This window comes from Fundulus heteroclitus, chromosome 8 (genome assembly GCF_011125445.2).
Source record: "Fundulus heteroclitus isolate FHET01 chromosome 8, MU-UCD_Fhet_4.1, whole genome shotgun sequence".
Classification (NCBI taxonomy): Eukaryota; Metazoa; Chordata; class Actinopteri; order Cyprinodontiformes; family Fundulidae; genus Fundulus; species Fundulus heteroclitus.
Genome location: NC_046368.1, coordinates 35,300,435 through 35,325,463, shown reverse-complemented (window position 1 = coordinate 35,325,463; position 25,029 = coordinate 35,300,435). Strand labels below are relative to the sequence as shown.

Below are 25,029 nucleotides of genomic sequence, written 5' to 3'. Positions count from 1 at the left end.
CTTTAATAAAGCAAAATGGCAAATGTTTTAGACAGTGAGCAAACTAGACATTAAAAGGGAATATAGATGAGTGCAATAAACAGGTAACGGATAAATGCTGCAGAAATAAGTATTCCAAAAGCAATTATTAAAGGAAAGACAAAAATTGTGCCATGGTGGAATGAGGATTGTAGCAGAGTGATTAAAGAACGAAATAAAGCTTTTAAAACTGTACACAAAAATTGGAGAGGAGAAAATCTTATTAAATATAAGAAGAAAATGGCAGAGGCTTGTAAAACAATTAAAGAGGCTAAGAAGGAAACATGGAGAAATTATTGTTCATCTATAGGAGCAGAAGTTAAGCTACAAAATGTTTGGTCAATGTTTAAGACGATTTGTGGAAAAAAAAGTCAAGTTAGAATTCAAGCACTGGTTAGCAGCCAAGAAATAGTGGCGTTAAATAAAGATAAGGCAGACGTTTTGGGTGAGGCTTTTGCAGCAGTGCATAGTGGGGAGCACCTAGGAAATATACATAGGAATCAAAAAGAACAAAAACTCAAAGAATTTAATGATATATACAAAAGGAAGATAGATCTGTATCAGCATTAGATGAAGATATAAGCATGAATGAAATAAAAACAGCTATTAAAGATACTGGATACTCAGCTCCAGGAGATGATAATTTTTGTTATGCAATGTTTAGAAGATTACCGGAAGCAACGTTAAAATTAATTCTACAACTTTTTAATAAAATTTAGAGAGAAGGTGAAGTTCCAAATAAATGGAAAACTGCAATAATCCTCCCATTTAATAAACCAGGAAAAGATTCTACAGTCCGAAATAATTACAGACCAATAGCATTGACATCTCACTTATGTAAATGGATGGAAAAAATATTAGTAAAGATATTAGGGTTTATTTTAGAGCAGAGGCAGATATTCAGTAACTATCAATGTAGATTTAGAACAGGAAGGTCTACAATGGATGCACTAGTGAGAATTACTAATGATATAGAAAAAGGATTAAAAATGAAGGAATTGATAATAGCAGTATTCTTTGATATAGAAAAAGCATATGACTCAATGTGGTGGGTAGGTTTACTGATTAAGTTGGGAAATATGGGAATAGGTGGAAGAATATATAATTGGATAGCAAGTTTCTTTGTAGATAGGAAATTAGAGTCAAAGTTGGGGATAAATACTCAAGAGATTTTAAAGTAGAAAACGGCACTCCTCAAGGGAGTGTAATTAGTCCTGTTCTTTTTAATATTATGATTAATGATATATTCTTAAAATAGATGAATGCATTAAATCAGCACTTTATGCAGATGATGGAGCCATATGGATGAGGGGAAGGAATGTCTCGCACGTAGTAAAAAATATAAAGAGAGTTGTTAATAAAATAGAAAAATGGTCATATGAATGAGGATTTAAATTGTCAGTAAGTAAATCTTGTTATATGATTTTCAGTAATAAAAGAAATATTGATATGGGAGAAATAAAATTATATGATCAACCTATAAAAAGAGTAGCAGAATTCAAATATTTACGATTATGGTTGGATAGTTCATATACATGGAAAATGCTGATTAAACAATTAGGAACAAAATGCAAGAAAGTAATAAATCTCATGAAAACCGTGGCTGGGAATGATTGGGGGGCTGATAAGCAGTCACTATTGAATATCTACAGGGCACTTATGAGATCAGCAATAGATTATGGATGTATGGTATATGGAGCAGCAGCAAAATAATCATTACAAATAGTAGACAAATTACAATATGGGGCATTACGAATAGCTACTGGAGTAACTAAGACTACCCCCATAAATGCTCTTTTAGTAGAGGCTGGAGAAACTCCTTTAGAAATGAGATGGGTCAAAATTTCCCCTTCGTACTGGATCAGAATTAAAAGTAGTAGTCAAGAAAACCCAGCAACAAGCATTATAAAGAACTGTTGGGAATATTCCAAATTTACAAGAAAGGGTTTTGGCTGGACTGTGAATAAATGGGCAAAAATATATGAGTTAGATGATAAGACATTTTCAAAAAATAACCCAATTAGTGCTGTGCCACCATGGTTGTTTCCAGAAACCAAAGTTGACCTTAAAATACATGAAATGAAAAGAGAATGGAAACATAATGAAGTCGGGGTTAAAACTAACTTGTATATTAGACAATAGTATTATAGTTATTTAAAAATATACACAGATGGTTCAAAAAATTCAAAGGGAAATGTGGGAATAGGGATATTCATTCCGGAGTTTAATAAATGTATATGTAAAAGATTAACAGACCTGTTATCCATATACACAGCAGAAATGGTTGCAATTATTTTTAGTTTACAGTAGGTGGAGGAGGTTAGACCGGATAGGGTGGTAATTTGTACAGATTCAAAAGCTGCAATAGAAAGTATTCACTTAGGAGGAAATAATAGGAAAGACCTTGTGTTAGAAATTTATCAGAGTTTATTTAGGTTATATAGGTGTGGAATAGATGTTCTGTTCAGTTCTGTTGGGTACCAGCACATGAAGGGGTGAAAGGAAATGAAACAGCAGACAAGCTAGCTAAAAAGGCTTTAGAAAAGCAGAATGTAGTTGAGATTACATTTGGGAAAGGGGAAGGGAAATCAATAATTAAAAAGAAAGAAACAGAAATGTGGCAAAAAATCTGGGATGAAGATGAGAAAGGAAGAAGATTATATAGGATTCAAAAATCTGTAATAATTAAAAATTATGGAGAAAGAAGCAGAAGGGACTGGACACACATTTTTGTATATGTTTTTGTATATACTAGGGAAGAGAAATAATGATATATGTGAGGGTTGTGAAGGAAAAGAAAATGTGGATCATGTTCTGGTGAAATGCATTAAATATGCAACTGAAAGAGAGAGGATGAGGAAAGTAGATATGGAAAATGGGAGAGAATGGAGTATTAAAGGAATATTAGGGCGAGATGGAGATAGAGGGGAAAATATGGTCATTAATAAAGCATTGTTTTTTTTTTTACATAACACAAAATTAAAAAATAGAATATAGTAGATGGAACCATAGAACTACACACTCATGTACAGTAAGTGGCGGTATGCACCTATAAGTTGTTTGCGATCCGCCAATAAAAGGAAAGAAGAAGAAGAAGACTTGGCGCTTGGCTGCTGGAGAAGACACATTGCTCCCCAACCTCCATTGCACTTTGTAAATGGCTATTATAAAAATAATTTTAAATTGTGGACCATGACAGTTTCTGTCTCTGCATCCCTTCTTCCACACCCCACGCACTCCAACCGCTAAAGGCCAGCCACGTGACAGGGCCGTCCCCTTCTGGGGGTCTTTCATAATCACGACTGTTCTGCCTTCTGTCAGCCATATGGAATGGGTCCCATTCGTCAACCATTGGTTAATTTGTGTCGGTAGGCGTTCATGGAGAGAAGTCAGCTTCTTCATCCAGTAGGCGTGAATTATATCTGGGCCTGGTGCTGTCCAGTTCTTCATACCTGAGAGTTTCTGTTGGATGTCTGCCATTGTGATGGTAACTGGACTTTTTTCAGGGACATAGCTGTTGTCTGCCATTAGATCTATTTGCCACTGTGCACCAACGATGTGTGGTGATGAGAAGAAGAGATGGAGGAGAGCGAGAGAGAGAGAGAGATAGATGAGAGATAGAGAGATTAGAAGATAGAGAGATATAGATATATATAGTAGATAGATGGAGATATATATTATATATATATATATATATATATATATATGTATATATGTATATTAATATATATATATATATATATATATATATATATATATATATATATATATATATATATATATATATCATAGACTGGCAACCTGTCCAGGTTGTACCCCGTCTCTCACCTATTGACGACTGGAGATAGGCATCCGCACCCCTCACGACCCTACAAGGGACAGACGTGTTAGAAAATGGATGGATGGATATATATCTTAATTCAGCGAATAACAAATAAGGCGAAGTCTCACTGAAAGTCACGTTTTGTCCAAGTTATAGCGGTCCACAGGATTCTGGAGTGTTTATGGGAATTTCTGACCATTTTTCCAGAAACGCAATTGTGAGGTAACACACTGTTGTACGACAAGGCCTGGCTCTCAGTCTCCGATCTAATTCATCCCAAAGGTGTTCTATTCATTGAGGTCAGGACTCTGTTCAGGCCAGTCAAGTTCATCCACACCAGACTCTGCCATCCATGTCTTTATGGACCTTGCTTTGTGATCTGGTGCACACAGTTATGTTGGAGGAGGCAGGGGCCAGCTCCATGGTGATGTATGGCTTGGATGTAGCTGCTCCACCATGGAAACTCATTACATGAAGCTCTCTGCACTGTTCTTGAGCTGATCTGAAGGCCACATGAAATGTGGAGGTGTGTAGTGATTTACTCTGCAGAAAGTTGGCAACCTCTTTGCACAATGCCCTTCAGCATTCACTGACCCTGACTGACTGTTGCTCCGACAGTTTACATGGCTTAACACTTTGTGGCTGAGTTGCTGTCATTCCCAAATGGTTCCGTTTTCTTGTGATATAGCTGCAAGTTGACTGTAGAATATTTAAGAGCGAGGACATTTCACGACTGGATTTGTTCCCCAGGTGGCATCCTATCACAGTTCCACACTGGAATTCACTGAGCTCCAAAGAATGACCCATTCTTTCACAAATGTTTGTGAAAACACTCTACGTGCATAGTTGCTTGATTTGATACACCTGTGACCATGGAAGTGATTGGAACACCTGATTTCAATCATTTGGATTACTTTTGGCAATATTGTGTATGACCAATACACTTAATGTTTGAACGGTCTTTTATTTTGAAATCCCACATAAAATCTTAATGAGCTTTGTTTAGCAGCATCTGGAGTTGTTCTACTGTCATACTGAATCAAAATTATTCACTGAAAACGTACGGTTTAGCAGCAACATTGACAGCAACTTAGTTCAAAGTGACTAAATATAGAGAGATTTTGAGTGGCTTTTATTTTGAAATTCCACTTGGGAAGGGGATGACATTTGTTGGGCAGCATCTGGAGGTATTCTACTGTCATTCTGAAGTCACAGTATCCACTGAAAACATACAGTTTAGTAGCAACATTGACAGCAACTTAGTTCAAAGTGACTAACTGTAGAGATTTTGAGGGGCTCTTATTCTGAAATTTCACATCACAAGTGGATGAAAGTATTTGAGCAGCATCTGGAGGTGTTCTACTGTCAGGGAGAAGTAACAGTTTCCACTGAAAACATACGGGTTAGTAGCAACGTTGAAAGCAACTTGGGTCAAAGTGACTATCATTCTGAAGGGCTTTCATTCTGAAATTCCACATCATGTAGATGGACTTTGATGTAACATCTGGAGATTATCATCTGTCATCTGTAAGTGAAAGTAGTCACCTGGGGGAAACAGCTGTTTTAGTAGTTATTGAGGCTAAAGAGGGTTACCAAAATAAATGTTTCCGTATTCAGCAGCAGACCTGAATAATAAAAAAAAATTATTATTAATTTTATATAAATATATTAATATATACTATTAAACATAGTTCAACTAACTGAAGTCAATATGTGTAAAAATACAAAGTAAAATGTCGATACTCCCCAAACATATTTGCTTTTATTTTTGAAAAGTAGTCTCAGCCGTTCCTGCCGTAATGCTTAGTCAAGCAGTCAAGCCAGCCCTCAAGTGAGGGCTGGCTTGACTGCCGTTTTCGAAGTGGCGGCTCACTTGATCGCAGTGAAAAACTGCAAAACTGGTCTATCCATCCAACCAACCACTGTCGATGCCTGCTTATTTATCCCTGAAGGGATGTGGGGGCTGGTGCCTGTCTCCAACGATCACTGGGTGAGAGGCGGGGCACACCCTGGAGCAGTTCATCACAGATAAACATGTTTATGTGACAGTAATGATATAAAGTTCATCTGATTCTCCTCTCATGTCTTAATTTAGCCTGTCCTTTTTTCTTTTGTAACTTCTCATTTATTGGCTAAGTTGTCTGGCACTGAATGTTAAATCAGTGGCTAGTTTGCATAAATTAGTTTCTGGAACTGAAAGGCGGAGACATCCCGGAAAGACACAGTGGGTCGCTCCCATACCAGTTAGCCGGTGTAATACCCGGTTAAAAGTCATAGCAGCACAGGACAACGTTGCATCTACTATGCGATTTCCAGGACCCTAGATGAATGGCGACCTTTCATGTCGATGATTTTATTTTGTCATCCCATTTTGACAACAGTATGAGAAAACCATCAAACATAAACTGTCATGTTTAGTTCACCACCGAACCATCCGGCAGATGAGCTCGAAATAATGCGGCTACCCGGCCTAACCGCCGCTCGCTTCGCCGGGGCGTAAATGGTGCCGAGTCACACACATAAAGTGCGTAGGAAAAGCCCTGTCCTTTCATTCGTTAACGTTTGAAAGACATTTATTTTGACCAATCGCGTCGTGTTATGTGTCCGCTGCGTCTTATCGCAGATGTCTAAGCTGACAGAAGTCTTGCAGCTCCTCAGCCGTCATATGTGAGTTTTATCCTTATGGTGTAAGATCTTAACAGCTCAAGAACATTATTACGACACAGCCCTTGCCTTACGGGAAGTGGGCGGTTCTAAACAAGAACCACTGGAAGGGACGTGACCAACGGGATCGCTAGCAATTCTTTAAAAAGTGTGACTTTGTGGAGTCCTTAAATGTGCTGCTCGTTTAGCAGTTGTGGTAAGTTGTATTTTATTTCTTCCTAAACGTAGAAATCATGTAGCTAACGGGCGTGACAGAGTTAGCTCGCTATGCTAAACATGTGCTGAGTAGCTCTCATGATCTAAAATGTTCCTTAACTTTTTGTCTATATTAATGCAGAGCAATATGACATAGACTGCTTGTCTGGATAGGTTATTTCAGCTATTAAGCCAGGCGTCATGATGAGCTAAACAGGATGTAAACTCCTGAACCTTGATCGGTTATGCTACTGTACAATCACAGTGTGTGTGTGTGTGTGTGTGTGTGTGGGGGGGGGGGGTGTATTGTATTGTAACTTGCCTGTCTCTTCTCCTTCCCTGATAGACTTTTTCTGATGTTAGTTTCATGCAGTTGTCAGGATGTCTTCAATGCTGCTCCAGTTGTTCAGATTGTCTTTCATCGCGTCTGTGCTCCATGCTGAACACGGTCAGTTTCGTTTCTACAATACACCTCTGCTATCTGCACCCTCTGCTCTTCCAGGGAATCCTGTCTTCGGAGCTCTCTAATACTGCTGGTTTTCACTACAGAAGTAGAATGACAGAAATGCGGGATTGTGTCAGCTGTGAAGTCTAACTTCCTGCTGCATACATGGAATGGAGCCTTTTCTGGCTGTTATGACTGTACTGCTTGATAACTAGAAGGAAGTATCTGTCTGTCTGGGTATCAGGGAGGACTGTGAGAAAATGAAAGTTAACCTACACAAACGAGGAAAGCAAAACTTCACATTGCAGCAAATGTTTGTTAGGAAAACTGTGAGATTTGTTGAAGTGAGTGTGCTGTAATCGCTGTCCATGTAGGAAGTTTACACTACATACAGTCATGGCCAAAAGTATTGAGAATGATTCAAATGTTAATATTTACAAAGTCTACTGCTCCAGTTTTTATAAAGGCAATTTGCATATACTCCAGAATGTTATAAAGAGTGATCAGCGTAACAGCAATTAATTGCAAAGTCAATATTTGCCTAGAAAATGAACTTTATCCCCCAAAACACATTTCAACATCATTGCAGCCCTGGCTTAAAAGGACCAACTAACATTGTTTCTGTGATTGCTCCATTAACACAGGTGTGGGTGGTGATGAGGACAGGGCTGGAGATCAATCTCAACTCAACTCAACTCAAACTTTATTTATAAAGCACATTAAAAACAACCGGGGTTAACCAAAGTGCTGTACAGCTAAATGATAAAAACTGAATGCTAAAATGCATAAACACAATGCAAAAAGAAAAACTGAATGCAGATAAAATATAATAGGATAAATGTTTCAATTTAAATAAAATAAATGTTAAAATAAAATATAATTTGCCAAATGTGTGTGTATGTATGTATGTGTATGTATGTATGTATGTATGTATGTATGTATGTATGTATGTATGTATGTATGTATGTATGTATGTATGTATGTATGTATATATATATATATATATATATATATATATATATATATATATATATATATATGTATATATATGTATATGTATATGTATGTATATGTATATGTATATGTATGTATATGTATATATATATATATATGTATATGTATATATATATATGTATATATATATATATATATATGTATATGTATATATATATGTATATGTATATATATATATATATATATATATATATATATATATATGTATGTGAATGAATGAATGAGTCTGGCTACTCTCCGTTACAGAAAATTTGGAGCCGTTCACCTAACGAACGTCCAATCAGCATTGGCTTTGAGGCCGGTTGAGGTGTTAGCTAGCGTTAGCAGAGTATTTCTTCACTGAAAGAAGAGCAAACGGCAAATATTCTTTGCCGACATGTTGCTTATTTGCCGAGCTATGAGCCTTTACCTGCAGCAGCAAGAGTAGCCTGGCTTGTGGTTGTTTTCGTCGTCGCTCTGTTAGTACGTCATATGCTTCGTTAAACTGATTTGTTTATTTGGCCCGTCTATCACCAACATAGGCTAATGAGCTAACCAGTATTTTCACCCCTTCCCAAAATTACTTCAACGGAAGGTTTCCAGGAGAGTCAGGTTAGCGCGTCTCATCGGCCCATCTGATCGGCCTTTATGGAGACCGCCGATCAAACTATTTAAAGCCTTTATCGGCCGAAAACGATCGGTGACCGATCAATCGGAGCACCCTTAATATATATCATTGGCCACTAAGAATGATTGAATCTGGATAAAAACCACTTTCTCTAAAATTTTAGATAAAAACGGCAATCTGTCATGATTAAGTTAGAATGACACCACTGGACACTTTAAAAAGAGGCTGGTGCTTGGCATCATTGTTTCTCTTCTGTGAACCATGGTTATCTCTAAAGAAACACGTGCAGTCATCATTGCACTGCACAAAAATGGCCTAACAGGAAATAGAATCGCAGCTAGAAAGATTGCACCTCAGTCAACAATCTATCGCATCATCAAGAACTTAAAGGAGAGAGGTTCCATTGTTGCCAAAAAGGCTCCAGGGTAGGGTTGGGAAGTGAAAAGATTTTCACGATTCCGATTCCCTTATCGATTCTGTGAAACGATTCGATTCCTTTTCGATTCTCTTTTCGATTCCAATTTGGGGAAAAAAGGATAACAAACAGTTGATGATGAGCATCAACTTTGTTTACTTAACTATCACACGAGCTTACAAACTAACAAGGTCAAGATGTCCACAGAAAATGTGCAACCGGAGTAACATTTTTATTTGTTTAAATAAAAAAAGGAATATAAGAACAAATTTAAATACAGTAGATGAGTTGTTTAGAATACAAGAAAATGTAAGTTTGTTGTGACAGTTGCTTATTAATCTCTCTTTAGATAACCTCAGTCATCTAAATCTAATGGAGAAGGCATCCGTTTAATGAAAAAGCATTACTGTACAATTTTGGGAAATAAACTCCTCTCCCCCTGATTTAAATAAACGAGCGTCACCTTTCTCTCGCTCCCTGAACTGTGGAGCAAATTTGTAGCATGTTTCGTTACATCCATTGCAATAGCTAGAATCATGGAAGAATTCCAGCTACCAGTAGTTCTAATTAAACATGCTACCAATGAAGGGCTGGATTAACGAGAAAGGCACACTCCCTTAATAACCCCAAAGATAGGTAGGAAACTGGTTTATTTCCAGAAATGGCCTATGATTTACTAGGAACCACATTAAGCACAGCCACTGATGTAAAACTAGCTACTTACCGCCAGAGTTGCCTTCCATGCTGGTCGTAACTTTAGCTTTTGTCCGGTAAGAATCAAAAACATGGCATTCATTAAATTGTATGCCATATTGTGTGCGCAGGTGTTTCTGCCTGTTGGATCTATTTCCTCCCGCGGATGTATATGCCATTTTGCAATGATTGCAAAGCGCCTCGTTGCCATCTTTCTCTTCCTTAAAATGAAACCAAACTTTCGACCGCTTCCCCCGATGGGGCGGCTTTTTTTTTTGTTTGGTTTTTCGCCTGGTCACGTCGTACTTGCTCACTGAATGCCGTGTGCGTAACTTACGTAAAAAACGTGACGTAACTTGCGTAAAAACGTGACGTAACTTCCTCAGAGCCGCAGCACAACAGAATCGAAAAGAGAATCGTTTAGCGAGCTGCCAAACGGTGCCACGGAATTAAAAAACACGGAACCGGTTCTGAACAGGAACCGGTTTTCGATTCCCATCCCTACTCCAGGGCGCCCAAGAAAGACCACCAAGCGCCAGGACCATCTCTTAAAAGTGTTTCAGCTGCGGGATCCGGCTACCAGCAGTGCAGAGCTTGCTCAGGAATGGCAGGCAGGTGTGAGTGCATCTGCACGCACTGTGAGGCGGAGACTCTTTGAGCAAGGCCTGGTCTTAAGGAGGGCAGCAAAGAAGCCACTTTTCTCCAGGAAAAACATCAGGGACAGACTAATATTCTGCAAAAGGTACAGGGAGTGGACTGCTGAGGACTGTTGTAAAGTCTTTTTCTCTGTTGAATCCCCTTTCCGATTGTTTGGGACATCTGGAAAACAGCTTGTTCAGAGAAGACGAGGTGAGCGCTACCACCAGTCTTGTCTCATGCCGACTGTAAAGCATCCTGAAACCATTCATGTGTTGGGTTGCTTCTCAGCCAAGGGAGTCGGCTCTCTCAGAATCTTATATATAAAGAATGGTACCAGAATGTCCTCCTAGAGCAACTTCTCCCAACCGTCCAAGAGCAGTTTGGTGATGAACAATGCCTTTTCCAGCATGATGGAGCACCTTGCCATAAAGCAAAGGTGATATCTAACTGGCTTAGGTAACAAAACAGAGATTTTTGGGTCCATGGCCTGGAAACTCCCCTGATCTTAATCCCATTGAAAACTTGCGGTCAATCATCAAGAGACTGGTGGAAAAACGAAAACCTAGCAATTCTGACAAAATGCAATCATTGATTGTGCAAGAATGGACTGCTATCAGTCAGGATTTGGTCCAGAAGTTGATTGAGAGTATGTCAGGGAGAATTGCAGAGGTCCTGAAGAAGAGGGGTCAACACTGCAAATATTGACTTGCTGCATTAACTCATACTGTTATTAAAAGCTTTTGTTACTCATAATATGATTGCAATTGTTTTTCTGTACGTATGTGATGACATCTGACATACACATATGAAAACCAGAGGGCAGCAGATCATGTGAAAATATATTTGTGTCAATCTCAATACTTTTGGCCATGACTGTACAAGAGTTCAGTCATGCTTGATTCTAAATGATTCTTTTTTTCAGCTTCTGCTTGTCCTAATTTTAGACTGCTTAAGTTCAGTGTATGGGGAAATAGCTGAAAGGGTTTACAGATATTAGGGCCGCATGAAATGGAAAAAAAAAAAAGTTATTGTACAATATTATTGCTCAATATTGCGATGGCAATATTGGTTACTACTGACCCACAATTTCCTAACTCTTCTTTGTTGTCCTTAATGACAATGAACTGTAACTACTGTTATGGGAGTTCTGAACAGATAACTGACCTCCCTGAGTTACTGAAGAAGGAGACGGTGGAGTGATATAGTTCCTGCACTTTTATTGAGAAACAGAGCAGAGATTCACATAGTTGGGAAGTAAATCACACCCCACGGTCCCGCTGCAGTCTGCGTCTGCCCTGTCTCCCCCTGCCTCGCTTTTCAGGCTTCCCCTAATACTGCACCGTGGCCTTGGTTTGAGACATAACAAAGACAGTCTATCATAGACAATAATCATTCTACGCAGCATTCAGCCTTGCACTCGGCAAACAGTGGAACTTATACACAGACATTAGGTCTCCAGGCCTCCTATGTCCGAGTGGTGTGAGGCCATAGTGACTTCAGAATAATAATTCTTATAACACTACTAAACACATGCAAAATCTGTCGTTATTGATGGCAACCAAAGCTCACCCAGCAGGCCAAAAATATCGGCAAGCAGAATTTGCATGTAGGGCACTTAAAATATGATAAATACATATTAAATCAAAGCAATAATAATAGTACAAATGTTGACGTTAAGATGACATGTGATTTGATATATTGTGCAGCTCTAATACCAATACACTGAGTTTGAAAATTGTTGTTTTGTTTTTATAAAACATGGATTTTCCTATAAATATACAGCAAATATAAAAATAGTAATATTTTTGTGAGTCAAGTGTGAGTCTTTTTACATTTATTTTTTTAACTGAGATTGAAAAACAAATCAAATGAACTACTAAATGTTTATGATCATGTCATACACAATTATAGAGAAGACTTCTGACTTGAGCGTTGTCCAGCAGACAGTCATGGACACCTTCCACATGGAGGGTAAGCCACAAAAGGTAATTCTTATGGAAACTGACAGCTCACAGTGCTGTATTCCTACAACCCAGGTAAGCATCTTATCTGGGTTGTGGAAAAGGTAAAGGTAAATCTTGCTTTGCTTTTGGAAATCAAGCTGCCAAAAGTCTGGAGGAAGACTGGAGAGGCACAGAGTCTGGCTTACTTCAGGTCCAGACTAAAGTTTCCACAATCAGTGAGCATTTGATTAACTGTGTCATCCGTTGGTCTACTGTGTTTAATCATGATAACAGTCAGTGCAGCCACCTACCACAACATGTTGGAGCACATCATTCTTGTTTTTACTGACAGACTTTTGGAGATGTGGATTTAATTTTCCAGCCTTTTACAGAAACATTTCTTGTATTTTTTTTCTGAGAGGAGTAAAAGTACCAAAAGCGGGAGTGTTAACCTGGTTTTAGTTTGACTTGAGGGCAGCTCCATTTGACAGAAACATGGGACAAATAGTCCAGCAGCCGCAACTGTGTCAGATTGTTTGCAGTTTATTCAAAGTTCAACATTTAGCCCCATGGATAGAATAATCTCATAATTCAGAAATGACCCTGGAGGCTGGAATTTGTTGCTCATATATAATGACATGTTCAATATGTGCTTTTCTTTCTATAGAATACGGAAGCTATCTGGTGATTGCTCCACAGAGTTCAGTGGTTGAAATCGGCACTAACTTCACAGCTACCTGTGTGATCACTAACACAGATGAAGTCACTGCAGATGATCTCTACTGGAATCGATCATTGTCATCTGTTGTACCCAAAGAATACTACACAAAGATCAATGTTTCAGCACTAGCTGTGACCATCCCCATCACCAGCAGAGAATCAGAGTGGCTTTTTTGTCTTGCCAACAAAAAGTCTGCCTTTGTGCTCCTGAATAAAAGCAAATTCATGAATGGGATCTGGCTCAAAAAACGCTGTAAGTTCAGTCTGCACAATAGGGAACATGTCCTGTGCTTTTTAATCCTCAAGCTTCTTGACAATATTTGTCTTTTTAATATTGGATTACCATCATATTTCAGTGTAACTGTGAGGCTTGCAATGGTTTACAGTATTTCTAGTAGGGCTGCACATTATGTTGAACATTTGTCATGAGCTCACTGTAAGCAATATGCGTTTCACAAAGAGTTGCCTAGACTGATAATGGCTGAAGTGCACAATGCTCATGGTTTCTCTGGTCTGTATTAGGTGACACTTGCTTAATGCAGCATAAACTTATTGTACCAATGGCATAGATTGTTCATTATCTGGGGTCTATGTTTGCTTTGGAACCCAAAACAGAAAGATATTAAACATTTTTACTACGCATTTATTTATCACACGTCCTATCATTTCGACATTTCCAAATATTACCGCATATTGCATGTTTTCCTAATATATTGCAGCCCTAATTTTCTGCAGCTAATAAACAGTTGTGGTCCTAAATAAGGTGAAAGGCTTAATTTGATTCAAGTGTCCTGTTGCTCCATTTTTAAGACGTTTCATTGCTTGTCCCAACAACAGATCCCCCAAAGAGAGCAACAAACATCTCCTGTGTAGCAGAGCAGAAGGAGAATGAACCGAGCTTCCCGGTTTTGAGTTGTACGTGGGAAACAGTCGGTCATCAAACCAAGGATGAACAAACAACGTACACACTGATGGTGGAATTTCCGTGAGTATTCCACTGTTACCACATCTTATGGTGCGTTGGCACCAAACGCAAGTCCTGCAAAATTTCCGCCTGAATCCCGTGCCGTTGGGCGCTGTGACTCTATGAACGGCATATATAAACGGTGACAACGGCCTCAACTCGTCATCAAATAGGAGGAGCTTCTATCTACTTTCCTGTTGTCTGTTCAACTCAACAGGACAGGCTGGGATTTTAACGAGCGAGTCACGGTGCTGTATTTAATGTGAAAAGCCAAACAACGGTGCTAGCATCCCTGCAGTTCTACCAGATCCTCCAGAGATGCTTTAAGTACGTGGAGTCGGGGACTTACGGCTGAATCACAGTCGTTTCCTCCGTTGTTTTCGTCTGTCCGTTATCCTGCTTCCGGGACGGATCAGTCAGAGATCAGGGCAAAAGACCAGCACCAGACCTGGCCGCGGAGGCAGTGGCTAGCCGGGACCAGCTCAAGACGCTATAAGAGGAGAACAATTGATGAACAATTTAACAGTCCTTTTTGTTGGTTAAACGGCTTTTATCAAAGCCCTTCCACAAACCTCTAAACAGCAATCCTTCATCCCATGTCAACATTAGTTTTTTTTTCTGTCTTCCATTTTGGTTGAAAAAGCTTTGTTCCATCACAGTGTGTCACAACAACAACCAGTCCCTGATTAGTTGACGTGACATAAATTGACAGAAAAGTTCAGATTTTTTTTACCTCCTGTAAAAGTCATTGCGGATTCTGCTTCTCTCTCTCTTTGCGAATCACACAGATTTCCTCGCCTTAATCGTGCAGATTGCATCACGGGCGTCTTTTGCAAAGGCATAATCAACCGGTGAGCCCGCCTAATTCGCGTTCGTTGTAAATGCACCGTTAGCATTATCTGATACATTTTGGTACCATGATAGTTATGTATAAGAAAGTATTCTGTTAGTATTAATGTTTTATTAGAGTGTGTACTGACTCTGGATACATTCTGCATGTCTTCACTGGCAGCATGTGTCTTTCCAAAAAGGCAACCTGAATCCAAAATAAATAAAACTCACACTGGCTTAATTCTTTCAGGATGGAAATACAGTCACAGCCACCATTTTGGCAATCAGTCAAAAGCTGTGTTTTTTAGTTTATTCTTTTTTTTTATCTTTTTGTCTTATGCAGACGAACAGTTTTGTTAGTTTCATAGACTAACAAAGTGGGATGAGTCGGTATTTATAATGTTAAAATGTTTCTAATTCTGTCAGACTTGCTGGATATCAACTTCTGGTCCAGATGCTCACTGATGCTGAGCCATTCTTGTCTTGTAACTGCTTGGATTGAATCCATTTTGTGATTTCTGGGTCCATCCAAATACACTTATAGAGTAAGGACTCTAGCAAAAGTGGAAGTGTGTCAGTGGTCGTCAAAGTTCTATCTGAATAGTGTAGTCAGTAAGGAATGAGGTAGGAAAAGGAGCCTGTATGCTTCCCTCTGGTTTTAGCCTAGGAACCTTGTGACATCCCTTATCGGCGCTAAGGACCCTTAAGGCATACCACCATCATTTGCGGGACATGACGTATCAGCACAGCCCCCTCATGGAAATCAACAAAGGAGCAGGGAAGACAGTGCGCACTTCATAGGTAATTTTTTGGCACAGCAGTCCGAAGCTCCATTTCTTCCCATGATAGAGTTCTTGCTGTTGACCCCATGAAAGGTCAAGGAACAGGAGCTAGGAGCCATTATTAAGAGTATTCAGATGGAACATGTGTCCTGGCCTGGTTTTTGAGTTCTGACCACAGGTTCTTATTAAAGTTAAGATGTATGTTAGTGTTCCGGTCCTTGGGCTGGCTTGGCACTTTTTGCCTTGTGACGCAGTGTTCAACCATGCTCAGAAGTCATCTCTTAGGTGTTCCTAGAATGTTGGATCACCTTGCTTTTCCAGGACATTTTGATCCCAGCCTTTATTTGTGATGGTGCTGTTGGAAAGAATTGTGATTAAGTCCACTACTTTGGATGAGAAGTCATCCTACACATTGGTTGCATCAAGACGGTTCAGCGTTGGCACATCATAGTAGCTCCTAACTTTTTCTTTCCAGAAAAACTCATTGCCAGATTTCTAGATGGAAAGGAGGATTCATAAGACAGGAGTAACTTTTCAACAGTCTTGTGCTATCCATCTTTGTACTTCTGCAGAATCTCAGGCTGTCTTCAATGTTTTCCTTGCACCGAAGCTGCTTCTTTGCTGTCCTCCTTCTCACAAGTTTGTTGTGGGAAAATCGTTGTCTTTTAAAAGGTAACCATTGGTAACGCAAGAAGATGATTTTAAGCATACTTTGCGCTCTTATGTAAATCAGACTGTTTGGATTTCAGCTGGACTCTTTCACAGCTTTCTCTGTATTGAAATATTTGCTGACGGGTTATTAGCACGGCTAATAGCTCTTGTTGCGTGACGCGATAACCAAGAAATTGTGTTCTGTTGGGGGGGAAAAAAACAAAAAACCCAAGTCCAAAAAATCGACTTCACGTTCAAAAACAAACCCAAGGAACCACATCTTCCGGCTCACAAAAGTTGGAAGTGATTTTAGAGAAAAACAAGGCCAAAGTTACCTTTTTAATAAGTGGACTATGCAACACTGAAGCTCACATGTACACTTAAATACCACTCATGGATTGTATGATTTCATTCCGTTGAGAAAAAGCCAAATAAACATAGCCTACCTGCACAGATGTTGCAGGCGCTGGTATTAGGTATCAACGTTTAAGTGTTGGCCCCTTACCCATGTATACAGTACATGGGTGTCTTTGTTCAGATTCCATAGTAAAGTCCTCTCTGTTAAAAGCTCGTACCTGTCATGATTTGTCTTTGGATAAACCCGGACAGAGCACGCACACACAGGGCTAAAATTTAGAGTTTATTGAAAGGTAGATGGATAATGGGAGGTGAAACCCGAGAGGCAGGACTGGACTGGAGCAGAGGTGTAGATGTGTGCAGGAGCTGGCAAGCAGGACCAGAGTCACAGCAGAGTGAGTACTTGGAGGCCAGAGCAACAGTAGGATCCACAGCACGGCAGAGTGAATACTTGCAGGCCAGAACCACAGCAGGATTAGCAGCACGGCTGGGTGAGTACTTGGAGGCCAGAGCAACAGCAGGATTAGCAGCACAGCTGGGTGAATACTTGCAGGCCAGAACCACAGCAGGATTAGCAGCACGGCTGGGTGAATACTTGCAGGCCAGAACCACAGCAGGATTAGCAGCACGGCTGGGTGAATACTTGCAGGCCAGAACCACAGCAGGATAGCAGCTCCACCTGAAGTTCAGAGGTGAGAACAGGTAACATCCAGCAGCAGACGGAGACTAAACAGGGGTATACCAAGGCAGGAAACAGTAAGTAAGTGAGTAAGAGAGGGAGGAGGAACTGAAAAATAACAGTAAATAAAGCCAGGTCACAACTAAACCCTGACAAGGCGGAAGAACTGAAAACTAATAGTACACCAAAGCCAGATCAAAACTAAACCCTGACAGTATCCAATACTGACATTTCTCACCAATCCTTTGTTGTTGTTGAGTTGATATTCAGGACTGATCTATAATCTGACCCAATCTGTATAATCTGATTGAATTTTACTTTGTAAAGTGCCTTGAGATGACATGTTTCATGAATTGGAGCTATATAAATAAAATTTTGTTGAATTGAATCTGTTCACAATCTGACTCTGTACGACCCCAAGATGGCCGTGATGCATATGCGCCGCACTGTTCTAAATTTAGTAATTTGACATAATTTGAGGAGTGTCCTAACTGTCCAAATTGCACACTCGCTGATGCAATGGTCATAAGTTCTACTGCATTGGTTGTAGAGCAGAGACACATTTTAGTAACTTCAAATTTCCATCTTTGATTGTGGTTCCTGTTATGTGAAAACGTTTTACATTATGTGTTGGTTTATTCATACAGTGAAAGAGTTGAAGTACTAAACATGTGATGCATCTTATTTCATCTTCTGTCAAAATCCTTTGTTTCCAGTACTGAAACATATACTTCATCTCCGACACCTCACAACAAGGCCTCTGTGTCTTTTGGAAGTTTCCCCCATCATATGAACCTGGATATTTGGGTGGTGTCCCAAAGTTCACTTGGAAAGATTGAGTCTGAGCATCTGAGACAGGATGCACATTACTTTGGTAAGTAAATGTTTGGACATCCTCAGATTTTAGGGTGTTTTATTCTGTTATGGTCTGGTCTGCTCTAAAACAGATTCCTGTGTACTTCTACAGCCTCAGTTCATCTCACTGCCTGTTTGTTTGATCTGTTTCAGTGAAAACATCTGCTCCATCCAATGTGAAAGTCATCGTAGAACAGAGCTTTCCTACTTCGCTTCTCGTAAAGTGGCAACATCCTATTGATCAAGTATATATAAAACTGACGTCTCAAATCCGATTCTGCCAAGATGGATCCCTTGACTGGCGCTATGTGGATGTATGTGACCCACACTCTTTGGATGAAAAATGTTTGAGTTCCCCTTCTGGTTGAAGCACTGAGTACTCAGATTATCTGGGGGAAAGGCAGGAGCTCTACTACCTTTTGTCTGTCCATCCAAAGATTCTTGGATCATGTTGGCATAATTCTATTAAAAGGGACATGTCATGCAAAATCCACTTTTTTAGCCCTTAAATACATTTTGTTGTGTACTTGGAGTCACTAGGAGTGCACAAAAGTTGAATGTAGTCTGTCCAGGAGCTGCGTAGACATCTTTATTTTCTGTTTGGGTCATGTTTTTAAGCCGTTCAGTTTTCTCTATTCTTTATATTTTTGAACAAATATCTCACAGTAGTTGCTGCGGAGCTGCTAAACAAGGTCATAGACTTCCAGCTTCCAGCAGTCCAAGCTGAAGGATACTGAAGTTACAAGTGGATAAGTGAACTGTTCAGTTGTTGGGTGTATTAACCCACAGAATCATTCCACCGTCCCCTAGCAAACTACAAAAATGGCCGAATAGGGTGGATTGGAATGCTCTGCGACCTGGAGGGTGACATGGTGTAAAGTGCTCCTTTGCATTTAAAGAAATGGCACCAAAACAAGTTGCTCTCAGACGCACCTTAGAACCGGTGCAAAAGAGCTGTGGGGCAACAATAACGAGGAATTCAGACCAAAAGCATTGCAATTCCACTTTATATAAACCACAACTGAACGATTTCAATGTAAAAAGGAAGGTATTAAAAAGCGTGATATGTCTCCTTTAAAAGCACAGTTGTGTGTTGTATCAAATGCCAGCTGTGTCCCCACTGACTTGCTGATTGTTAAAGTATATATTTTTAAAACGGATAAACCAATTACTCACTGTCTGTAATTTCAGATAAAGCAGCAGATTTTGTCATCAATATTGAGGTTTTCTGATTCTGCACTCACACTGCTGGGGTTTCTGTATACAGGTACCTAATGCAGATACATCCGTCCAAACTTCCTTCAGACTGCAGGATCTTCAACCAGGCAAAGATTATGTCATTCAGGTGCGCTGCAAAAACGTTAGGCGGAACCGTGGCTACTGGAGCGACTGGAGTGACAGTGTTACTGAAAAAACACCAGAGGATCGTAAGTGTTATGGTTTCATGTTCTGACTGGTGAGAACATCATGCAGAAGCTGACTTTTCGCTAGCATCATTTCCACAAACATCTCTGTTAACCGATAAAACATCTCTGTTAACCATCTCTGTTAACCGATAAAACATCTCTGTTAACCATCTCTGTTAACCGATAAAACATCTCTGTTAACCGATAAAACCAGCCCTCCGGAAGGAGGGCTGGTTTTATCGGTTAGTGTTTCTGACTGGCAGTGTCATATCATATAATTAGTTTGCAATAATACATTTGATTTGTGGGATGAATATTATTTGTTTTTACTTTCTCCAGGTTTTGATAAAAAAAAAATTAGCTTTAGCTTATAGTTGCAGCTCTGCAGAAATTTCATTCAGTAAAAATAAGCTGTTTTGGTGGTTAAGGCATTTGTTCTACGTACCCAATGAGTCTCAGTTGCTGCATTTGCAGTTGCTGCAAAATACCTTCAATCATATTACCATGATAACTTGCCTAATATTTAATAAGGTGCTCTGGGAATCTGCCAAAAGACTTGTACCTACCCAGCACAGCTGCTGGATGACAGCAGAACAGTCGGTTGACATTTAGAAAATTTGGAGGCCATGCCAACACCCTAAACCCACTGTAGTCTTTCTTATGTCTGTGTAGAATACCTTTGGGCTATGTTCCATTATACTACCATATAATTAATGAATAAATCAGTCTTGTGTATTTCATCATAAAATAAGTAACCTGTTAACTAATCTGATTTTAGAATTACTTCTTTTCCTTTAAACAATACATTTTCTACACTCAAAAAGACCAGAGGTCTCATTTATACTACTTTGAATCATGATGCAGTTTGGCTGCAACTCACTACTTGACCATCTACGTCACCAATTTCCTCCGTCTCCAAAATGAACGTATGCCTGGGTCGGTGCTGCTGTGAGGACCGCACATTTTCCCATCAAGTTTTTTTGTTATAAATCTGAACTTTTGCATGGAAAGTGGCGTACACACATTTCAGGCCCCATTTTGTGCCTACGCAAGCTTTATAAATGAGACCCCAGTAGTTTCATCTGTTTTTTTAGCATTATGACTTATAAGAATATGTCTTCACATAATAAAGGCAAAGCTCCAATCCATTCAGTGCTTAAGCAGTGTGCATCTCTTCAAGCTGGAATTAGAACTGAAGATCTGAGTTGCCCCGGGATGAAAAGGAAGGCTGAAGGTGTCACATCTGATCACAGCTGAATACTATAAGTATTTACAATGTGGCAGCATGTTTTATGTTGCTGAAAGAGGTTGCTCTTGTCACAAAATCAATTCAGAGCTGTACTTTGTCAAGAACAAAAGGTTAGTTGATAGTTGTAAATATCCCTCTTTGGTGTAGTGGTTAAGTTCATGACTTTAATTTGAAGGATCAAATCAAATCTGGGTTCAAATCCTGGTATCCAGAACAGGTTGGGCTGACTTGCTGTGGCGCACGTGACTGTGGCCAGATCATTGGGCACAGCACCACACTGCCCCTGCTGGCTTCTTAACGTCATATCGCCCTCAGACCAAACATGCCCACAAATTCTCTGTGCCCTATGGTCCAATTCAAACTAACAAAACATTTTTGGTTTATGCGCCTGCCAGATGTGTAGTTCCTCAGTCTTCAGGTCTTTTTCTATTAAAACCGTTGTTACTCTTTTGACTCTTAACCTACAGAACCTCTTTGTTTCCATATAAATACTGCTGCCAAAGACCTTTGAGCTTGTTGCATGATATTGGTATACTTTTAAGGATCAAAATTAGAATTTTGCTCCTGTTAGAGCTCTCCTATGCACTAATGTTAATTAAGTTACTAGATTTGGTCTCAGTGAAGTTGTATTTCCATTCCTGCAAGAATTACCTCACCTTCACTGTGAGTCATGGCGTGATGGCTTTCTGTTTTGCCTTCTTTTTTCTTTTACCGACTCAGGACCTACAAGTAAACCAGATTTGTGGTGGAAGTCTGAGAACGGAGAAGCACAGCTCATTTGTAAGGTAAAATGTCACATCACAGAACAGTTTAGCCCAAAAAGTATCAAAGTGGCACATGAAGCATGGTTAGATTGCAAAAGATCATAAATGGTTTTGTTCAATCCATTTAAAAGTTGTAAATGCGTTTAATAAATACACAAAGGACTCATTCCACATTTATGCATCACACTTCTTAGCCACCTGTAGGAATCTTAAAGTAATTTTAGTTTTAAAAACAATTTGAAAATGGCTGATATCCTCTAACTGGACACCTTGTTGGGTACATCTTACTTGCATGTTTACTTGGTTGGACCTCCTTTTGCTATCAGAACTTGCATAATCTTTATGGTATAGATTCAGAAAGGTTCCTGAACCATTCCTCAGATTTTAGATCTTGATCCAATAGAACACCTTTGAGACTAGAGAACTGTGGCGGGCAATGGAGTACAATTTTATGTTCAGGAAACAAGTTTGAAAGGGTACCTTGGAAATTCACAAAAAAGGCAAGAATGAAGAGAAGCTTGTTTGTGGCAGAACAATGGCCAGTACCAAAGACAAACAGATCCATCTCCTGAATTGAATGAATCAGTGTTTGTCACTGGCTGTGACAAACGGCACAATCTATGCAGAAACACTGATAAAGGCTGGGGTGCTTGAGAGAGGAATTCTCTTATCCATCCGCTCTGCAGTTTTTCTAAACTAATAACCTGTGTGTCTGTGCATATGTGATTTTTGTTCTTTCAGGAACCCAAATTTTCCAATGGAAGGATAACTGCTTACAGCATAAAATTGAGGTACACCAAAAAGGAAGGGGAGCAAGAGATTATCCCAGTTAACGGGTCTGGAACCCAGCAAAGCGTTGATCAAAAGCCGGTCACTTTGCTTAAAAGGATTTCCCTGGCTGACAAACCTTCCGTAAGAGTGTGCGTCGCTGCCATTAATTCTGTGGGGACATCTCCAGAGGCATGTTTGCACATCCCTGCAAAACCATCTGGTATGTGACCGCTGTCACACAATGCACGTTCAAGTTTCAGCAAGTTTCATGTTCCAGTATTCCCCTAGAAATTCTGTCCTGGGGCCGCTTTCTTCCATTTAGCTTTCCATTAATATCACAGATTACTGCTTTATACGAGCAAACATCTTCTGTCTCTCTTTACCTTTCTCTTATTTATCCATCTTTGTCTCTCTTTTTATCTTTCTCTATCGTGGATTTTATACATGGTTATATTTTGAAGGCTACCTGCCTTTCCTCCTTCCTTCTTCTTGACTGAATGAAAATCTCTTTAAAATCTAGATCTGCCAGAGTTTATATCTTTGAGCGTAACTTTATTCAGTTTTAATTTTATTACATTGGTGATCTGCTTCTGCTTCATTCATCTGGTCTATCTAGCGACAAAAAGGCAATTTCCAAGAATAAAGCAGCCATCTGTTTTCAGGGATGGACTCGGGAAGGTGGATTTTTGTTTCCAACAGACAGACTTTTGCCGATTTGCAACAATCAAAGCAAATATTTTTGTAGGACATCTGAAAATGACCATAGAGCCGTTTACTTGTTGACAACGTGCTGCCTTGAGCGTTAATGCTTATAATAATCCAATTTAAACAGACGTGATCATCCTCATATTTGTATCAGGCAAACGGTCTCAGTATATTGAAGTAATCAGGGCACCACATGAAATAAACAAGTGCGTCCTTTTCTGTTGTAACAACAGAAAAACACAAGTGTTACTAATTCTGTTGGGGATAATTCTTGGTCATTTAAGCATTTCTCTTTAATGAATGCCCCATGCTCCCCAATGAGAACAGCCTCCACCGACATCTTCACGACCAGCAGACGCTCAGCTCTCCTGATTTGATTGGAGTTTTTAGTGCCGCCATCCTCAGAAACTGGGCCAGTTTACAAAACACAGAAATATTTAACAAAGCAGGTAAAAATGATGTGGCGACTCTGAGTGCCCTCTCACCTGGTGTGAGTTTACCTGCGTGCGAACACAGGGGACTGAACTGAAATAAAGGAGCGACAACAGCCTAGAAGAAAAATTAAAGGCGGCTGCACGCTTGACTTAGACAACTTTATTTGTCATTTTGTATGTACAGAGTGCATACAGAACGAAATTTTGTTGCATACAGCTTGTAAATTACAGTATAAAGTGCAGCAGTGATTAAAAAGTAAACAGTTGCAATGTAAACAGTGCAGGAGAAAGAAACAATGTGCGTTTACAGTGTACAGGAGATATTTAAACCAATAGCTTGGTTGACTTGATCTATGCAGCAATGGATAGAAACAGAAACCAAAATCCTTATTTGCACCCATAAACTTGGCCAGTACACTCTCCACTGAAAGTACACCAGTAATTTGTGTATGCTGTTTTCAGTCACAGAGTAAACGGTAACAACATAGCAGTTAACAAACCTGTAGTGCTTGGAATCCCTCCGTTTTTAATTAAACTTTCATGTGCGGCCCTGAAGTTGGTGAAGTGGTGCTAACATTCTGGTTGTCTCTCCTCCAGGGACACAAACAGTGGAAGGAATGAATGTGTCAACCCTGGATGGTCAGATGTTTGTGGAATGGAAACAGCCCAACAGCGCGGCTGTAACTGAATATGTGATCGAGTGGATGAGCAATGGAAAAATAGACTGGCAAAGGGAAAGAAACAGCACCAACAAAACAGCAATTAAAGGTAAGGTGCTTTATAAACAGCTGGGATGGTCATAAAGTCTCAACCATAGACATTGAAAAAGTTTTTGTGTAAATTCCTGTCAACATGCTTTGTCACATATTTAAAAAAACACAAGCAGAAGCTACTTCATATATTTCTAAAACTGCTTTTTGTGTCTGAATTAAAATCTCATCCAGCACATTGAGCATTTGTAGATTTTACCTACAAACCAGCTCCTACAGGCCAAAATGTGTCCTTTGAGAATTTTGCTGTACTTGCGCTGCACATATGACCTTTTTGGGGTCTTTTGACTCCTTTTGGGTCTGCTATTCAAAGTTTCCAAATAAAGATTGCTAAATTGTGTGGACAGAAAAGAAACTGTGAGCAATAAGTGGGCATGTCACGCCTGATCTTTAAAGGTTGCGAGGATCTTTATTCGGTTTTCACGTGACATCAAAGTCCTCACTTTACTAGTAAAATCAGCAAAAAAAATTTCTCGCACAGCTGCAAGTACAAGAACACATACACACAAACACACACACACACACACACACACACACAAACACACACACACACACACACACACACACACACACACACACACACACACACACACACCCTTGTTTAAAGTGCAAAGTAAAGACCGTGCCTTGACTTC

The 25,029-nt window shown here is 39.6% G+C and overlaps 1 protein-coding gene across 7 annotated transcripts in view; it reads left to right on the top strand.

Moving 5' to 3' along the window:
* The first annotated feature begins 6,452 nt into the window (after positions 1–6,452).
* The window catches only part of il6st (interleukin 6 signal transducer), a 29,264-nt gene continuing 10,687 nt past the window's right edge, over positions 6,453–25,029 (top strand). The window contains exons 1-12 of one of the 7 annotated variants that reach the window (XM_036140666.1): positions 6,455–6,701; positions 7,064–7,148; positions 12,425–12,484; positions 13,124–13,429; positions 14,014–14,161; positions 14,929–14,991; positions 18,157–18,314; positions 18,449–18,609; positions 19,563–19,722; positions 21,671–21,735; positions 22,456–22,705; positions 24,222–24,392. In XM_036140666.1, the coding sequence (XP_035996559.1) occupies positions 7,082–7,148; positions 12,425–12,484; positions 13,124–13,429; positions 14,014–14,161; positions 14,929–14,991; positions 18,157–18,314; positions 18,449–18,609; positions 19,563–19,722; positions 21,671–21,735; positions 22,456–22,705; positions 24,222–24,392 (1,609 nt within the window). In that variant the 5' untranslated portion in view covers positions 6,455–6,701; positions 7,064–7,081. Of the gene's footprint in view, positions 6,702–7,046; positions 7,149–12,424; positions 12,485–13,123; positions 13,430–14,013; positions 14,162–14,928; positions 14,992–18,156; positions 18,315–18,448; positions 18,610–19,562; positions 19,723–21,670; positions 21,736–22,455; positions 22,706–24,221; positions 24,393–25,029 lie in introns of all 7 variants that reach the window. The other 6 variants (XM_036140667.1, XM_021311569.2, XM_021311570.2 and 3 more) reach the window with 6 other exon arrangements.